We start from the raw sequence: 5,944 nt of genomic DNA on the forward strand, positions 1-5,944 counted from the left end.
TTACATCGAGAGTAAATGAAAAAAAAAATAAATAAATAAATAAAAAGACAAATAATAAGTTACATTGAGAGTGAATGAAAAAATAAATAAATAAATAAAAAAAAAGACACGAAAATAATAATAAGTTACATTGATAGTGAATGAAAAAAATAAATAAAATAAAAAATATGTACTTAAGTGGCAAGCATTATAAAGACACTATGCACACAAATGAAAAGAATAAAAAGTTACATTAATATTGAATGAAAAAAATAGATAAAAAAAATAATAAATGCAGAATTATGTACGTGGGAAGCATTATGGAGACTATACACACACAAACACGAGGAAAAATAAATAGTTACATTGAGAGTGAATGAAACAAAAAATAATAATAATAAAACACACGAATATAATATAAAGTTACATTAATATTGAATGAAAAAATAAATAAAAATAATAATAAAACACACGAATATAATAAAAAGTTACATTTGAGAGTGAATGAAAAAAAAAAAATAATAATAATAATAATAAAACACACGAGAAGAATAAAAAGTTACATTATGAAGACTATAAATACAAAAACTTGCATTGAGAGTGGACCAAAAAGTGTCAAGATATACGTATTTAAACTATTAAGCACCATTTGAAATAGTATAAGTTCCTCCTACTGCTATTACTATTACTACTATTACTACTAGCATAACAATAACAACAATTCTCTCTCTCTCTCTCTCTCTCTTCCTTAGTGATATAAAGACACTTAGATTATTGGTAAAAAATTGTTCTATATCTTTTTTTGGTGTTCAAGACTAGCACGAGACCAGAACACACACACACACACACACACACACACACACACACACACACACACACACACACACACACACACACACACACACACACACACACACTTATAATATATTTTGGTGACATCTGTGGCATGTTTAAAATATGACTTGAGACAAATGACTTAGAAAAAACATGAAGACTTAGTAATAATAATAATAATGATAATAATAACAGTAATAATAATAATAATAATAATAATAATAATAATAATAATAATAATAATGATTTTTAAAGGGTATTTTTCTATTAACTTTGGCCTATAAACACCTTTCGCTCACACACACACACAAACACACACTCTCTCTCTCTCTCTCTCTCTCTCTCTTGAGTTACACAAAGAACAGTTTTATAAAATTACTTAAAAAAAAAAAAAACATGTAATTTCTTTGGATTGTTCAGAAAATGTACCTAATAATAATAATAATAATAATAATAATAATAATAATAATAATAATAATAATAATAATTTAATGGCACTTGGTTCGATTTCGTTATTATTATTATTATTATTATTATTATTATTATTATTATTATTTCTCTCTCCTCTTATCTCTCTCTCTCTCTCTCTCTCTCTCTCTCTTTATATCCTTATTCTCTCTCTCCTCTCTCTCTTCCTCTCTCAATCCTCTCTCTCTCTCTCTCTCTCTCTCTCTGGTTCATAGCCTGACACACTTTCTCGGCGCATCCTCACAATTTTCAAGGGCTCTGGTTGAAGTGACACGGGTTTTTAAGGATGTTTCTGGGCTCTAGTTGAAGTGACAAGGGTGTTTCTGGTCTTTGAAGTGACACGGGTTTTCAAGTGTTTCTGGGCTCTAGTTGAAGTGATACAGGTTTTCTGGGGTCTAGTTGAAGTGACGCGGGTTTTTAAGGGTGTTTCTGGGGTCTAGTTGAAGTGACGCGGGTTTTTAAGGTTGTTTCTGTGGTTCTAGTGACATGTTAACAAGTTTTCTGCATTACCAACAGGACAAACACTCTTTTTAAAGACTCTAGTTGAAGTTACGAGTTTTTAAGGGTGTTTCTGTGGTTCTAGTGACATATTAACAAGTTTTACTGCATTACCAACAGGACGAACACTCTTTAGAACTAGCAACATTTCTAGTTTTTCATGAAGAGAAACTACTGGTCGTCTCTGTGGCCCTGAAAAATGGTCGTAGTGAGAGGGGAAGGCATTTTTGAGGATATTTTTATAGTTCTGGAGGTCGTCTGTGTGCCCTTGAAAAATTGTCGAGGTGGAAGAACAAGGCGTGCTTGAATATAACCATCACTGACACTCCTTCTTCCTTAGGTACTCCCGGGGCACCAGACCATTTCGGCCCCGGAGAGTCGCGCGCCACCACCCAGATGACCCCGTCGTGTCGTATACAAGCAGTTCGTCTCCCCGCCCGAAGCTCAGCGCCTGGTTTAACGTGGCCACGAATGCAAACTTGGCCACATACCACTCCGCTGGGGATGGGAGAGAGTAGTAGTAGTAGTAGTAGTAATAGTAGTAGTAGTAGAACAACAATTATTAAAAGTACGAGAAATATTGATCTCACACACACACACACACACACTCCCTCTCACCTTGCTGTTGCTGGTGCTGTGAAGGCTCATCATCATCATCATCAAGAACCTCATACACCTCTTCCTCTTCCTCTTCCTCCTCTTCCTTCACATGTGCGCTGGGTGACACACTTCCCCCTCTTAAATTCGGAGGTCTGGAGGGAAGAGGAGGCTTGTCTGGCTTAAGGTTCTGCCTAGGGAGGGAGAGAAGGGAAGAGGAAGAGGAGGAGGAGGAGGAGGAGGAAGAGGAGGAGGAGGAGGAGGCAGCAGCAGTAGCAGGAGGAGGGGTAATCTTCTCTTCCTCCTCCTCCTTTAAGTCTTCCTCCTTCCTCTGGTTCAATCTTGCAATCATGTCTCGAACGGATGTCCCTCCTGAAGGTTTAGGGCGCGTCACCTCCTCCCCTTGGCTACGGAAGGAGGACACACCACCGCCAACACCCCCGCCACTTTTCTTCTCCTCGGCCGTAGACCCTCGCCGCTCCAGAGGCTTGATAGGAACGAAGGTCGGGGTGGACGAGACTGCTAATGTGTTTTGTGGAAGCTGGACTATGCTTTGGGGCCCTGTCTTGGTGTTTTGCGACCCTGTTAGAGTATTTTGCGGTCCTATTTTGGTGTTCTGAGACCCTGTTAATGTGTTTTGAGATCCTGGTAGTGTGTTTTGAGGTCCAGCTAGTGTGTTTTGTGGTCCAGCCAGCGTGTGTTGCTGTGCTGAGATATTTAAGGACCTCGCGCCATTGACAGGGGTGGATGAAGGGACATGGTACTCTGAATCACTCTGAGGGACTTTATACTCGCTCTCTACCTCCGGGGCCGGCACACCCTTGGGGGGGAGCCTGGGAGGAGAGGACACTGGGCCAATCTGCGGAGTGACCCTATTGGCGTCTAGACTTTTAAATATCTCACTACTGAGGGACCCTAGACTTCCCGAGGGCGGTCTGAAGGGTCCCATGGGGGTGTTTGATATCCCACTGGTCCGGTCCGCCCCTTCAGCCTCCTCGTAAGCTTTCCTGGCGTTCTCTAAAAGGTCATCCTCGATCTCGCAGTAAATCCCTTGAGAGTCATCTGAATCCTCGCCCTTCTGCGTGTCTGTGGGTGTATGTGTCGGTAACGGGGGTCTAGCAGGGGGAGGAGGTCTGGGGGGTGCCGTGCCTGCTGCAGGAGGGGGTTCTGGGTCCACCTGTGGGTTTTTAAAGGATGTTAGATGAGGTATTGTGAGTGTGGCAGAGAGTTAAGAGAAATTTGTGATAGGAAAGGACAGAAATAGAAAATAAGAATGAAAATAATAAAGAAAATAATAATAATAACAATAATAATAATAATAATAAAATAAATAAATAAATAAAAAAATAATAATAATAATTTACATACAATATATATACACATGCAATTCTAATAAATTTATATTTACAAAAACAAACAAACAAACAAACAGAAAAACAGAAGATAAAACAACAACAAACACACAAACAAACAAACACACAAACAAACAAACAAACAAACAAACACACAAATATACATGCAAGGAAGAAGAGGAAGAAGAAGAAGAAGAAGAAGAAGAAGAAGAAAAATATTGTTATGAGAGAGAGAGAGAGAGAGAGAGAGAGAGAATTAACGAAAGTATACAATCAACCTCTCTCTCTCTCTCTCTCTCTCTCTCTCTCTCTCTCTCTCTCTCTCTCTCTCTCTCTCTCTCTCTCTCTCTCTCTCTCTCTCTCTCTCTGAAAGCAATCTAACACAACCAACTTTCACAACACACATCTCTCTCTCTCTCTCTCTCTCTCTCTCTCTCTCTCTCTCTCTCTCACCGGATCGTAGTCAGGCTGTGAGGTGGTGGTGGTGGTGGTGGCGGAAAGGTGGGGGGGTGTAAATGGGGTGGGGGAGGCGGAGAGGAGGGAGGGGGGAGGAGGGGGTAGGGAGAGCCCGCTCCCTTCTTCTTCTCCCTGTACTTCTTCGTAAATCTGTTAAATTAAGTGGTTAGATAAGGTTAGGTTAGGTTAGGTTAGGTTTTGTGTACCATTAGACCATTTTATTGACATTAGGAAGGGTGTATGGAGGGCAGAAGATTAATGGCCACAGTCTTCACTATTTTAACCCTTCAGTACTGGGACACATTTTTACCTTGAGATTTGTGTACCATTAGACCATTTTATTGACATTAGGAAGGGTGTATGGAGGGCAGAAGATTAATGGCCACAGTCTTCACTATTTTAACCCCTTCAGTACTGGGACACATTTTTACCTTGAGATTTGTGTACCATTAGACCATTTTATTGACATTAGGAAGGGTGTATGGAGGGCAGAAGATTAATGGCCACAGTCTTCACTATTTTAATCCCCCACATGAGTTTGTGAAGCTGTAAAAAATCTGCAAAAAGAAGACTCATGTTTTTTTAGGGCATTTTAAGACAGTTTGGCAAGTTTTTAGGCATTTTAAGACAGTGTGGCATGTTTTGAGGGCATTTTAAGACAGTTTGGCTAGGATAAGACCATTTTATTGACATTAGGAAGGGTGTATGGAGGGCAGAAGATTAATGGCCACAGTCTTTACTATTTTAATCCCCCACATGAGTTTGTGAAGCTGTACAAAATCATCAAATAGTCACCACAAGGAATAGGGAAACACCTCCTAGTACTGAAGGGGTTAAACCTGAAATAATATCGTTAATTTATCTCTACTATTTAAGTATAGATTATGCAGGCAGTTAATTTACTACTAAACTTCTACTAACATTAACAGGTAGTACTATTTCTTATACAATTACTACTACTATTACTATTACTACTACTACTATTAACATGACTATTATCACAACGATAACTACTACTGTTACTATTACAACTTATACTAGAACACACACACACACACACACACACACACACACTAAAATATATAAACACAAAAAACACACTAAAACACACACACACACAAAAGCAAAATATACAACACACAAAACAAAATATAAACACAAAACACACACACACAAACACACAAACACACACAACACAACACAACCCACACACCAAAACCACAAAACACAAACACACACAACACACACAAAAACACACACCAAAACACACACAAACACCCACAAAACACACCAAAACCCACAAAAACCCACAAAACACACAAAACACCCACAAAACCCACAAAACACAAACACAAACACACAAACACACACAAAACCCACAAAACACACAAAACACCCACAAAACACACACAAAACCACACACAAAAACCCACAAAACAAGCGTCTTTTCAAATGTCAACAAAGACCACGTGATTGAAATCAAATGTAAACAAAACCACGTGTTCGCTTACCTCCTCCTCTTCCACATCATTATACAAGCAGTAATCATCGCGTTCCTGGTCTTCTACGCGGGCTGTGGGCGGTACGTAGGCTGTGGGCGGCGGGGCGGGGACAGTGGTGGGCTTGGAAGGGAATATGGGGTGTATGGGTGGCATAACAGGCTGGCTGAAAGGAGGTGGCCGTGATTTCCCGCCCCTTATTGTTCTTGAGAGTGCGTCCAGCCATTCGTTCTTGTCCTTGGCTGTTCTTGCGATGAACTA

At 39.7% G+C, this 5,944-nt stretch overlaps 1 protein-coding gene across 3 annotated transcripts in view; it reads right to left on the bottom strand.

Moving 5' to 3' along the window:
* Positions 1-1,716: 1,716 nt before the first annotated feature.
* The window catches only part of LOC123509103 (nascent polypeptide-associated complex subunit alpha, muscle-specific form-like), a 13,549-nt gene continuing 9,321 nt past the window's right edge, over positions 1,717-5,944 (bottom strand). The window contains exons 7-10 of one of the 3 annotated variants that reach the window (XM_045263241.1): positions 5,696-5,941; positions 4,182-4,334; positions 2,398-3,553; positions 1,717-2,277 (exon numbers count right to left, since the gene is read on the bottom strand). In XM_045263241.1, coding sequence (XP_045119176.1) covers positions 2,096-2,277; positions 2,398-3,553; positions 4,182-4,334; positions 5,696-5,941 — 1,737 coding nt within the window. In that variant the 3' untranslated portion in view covers positions 1,717-2,095. The remainder of the gene's footprint in view (positions 2,278-2,397; positions 3,554-4,181; positions 4,335-5,695; positions 5,942-5,944) is intronic. The other 2 variants (XM_045263242.1, XM_045263243.1) reach the window with 2 other exon arrangements.

The sequence above is a fragment of the Portunus trituberculatus genome, chromosome 26, assembly GCF_017591435.1.
Source record: "Portunus trituberculatus isolate SZX2019 chromosome 26, ASM1759143v1, whole genome shotgun sequence".
Lineage (NCBI taxonomy): Eukaryota > Metazoa > Arthropoda > Malacostraca > Decapoda > Portunidae > Portunus > Portunus trituberculatus.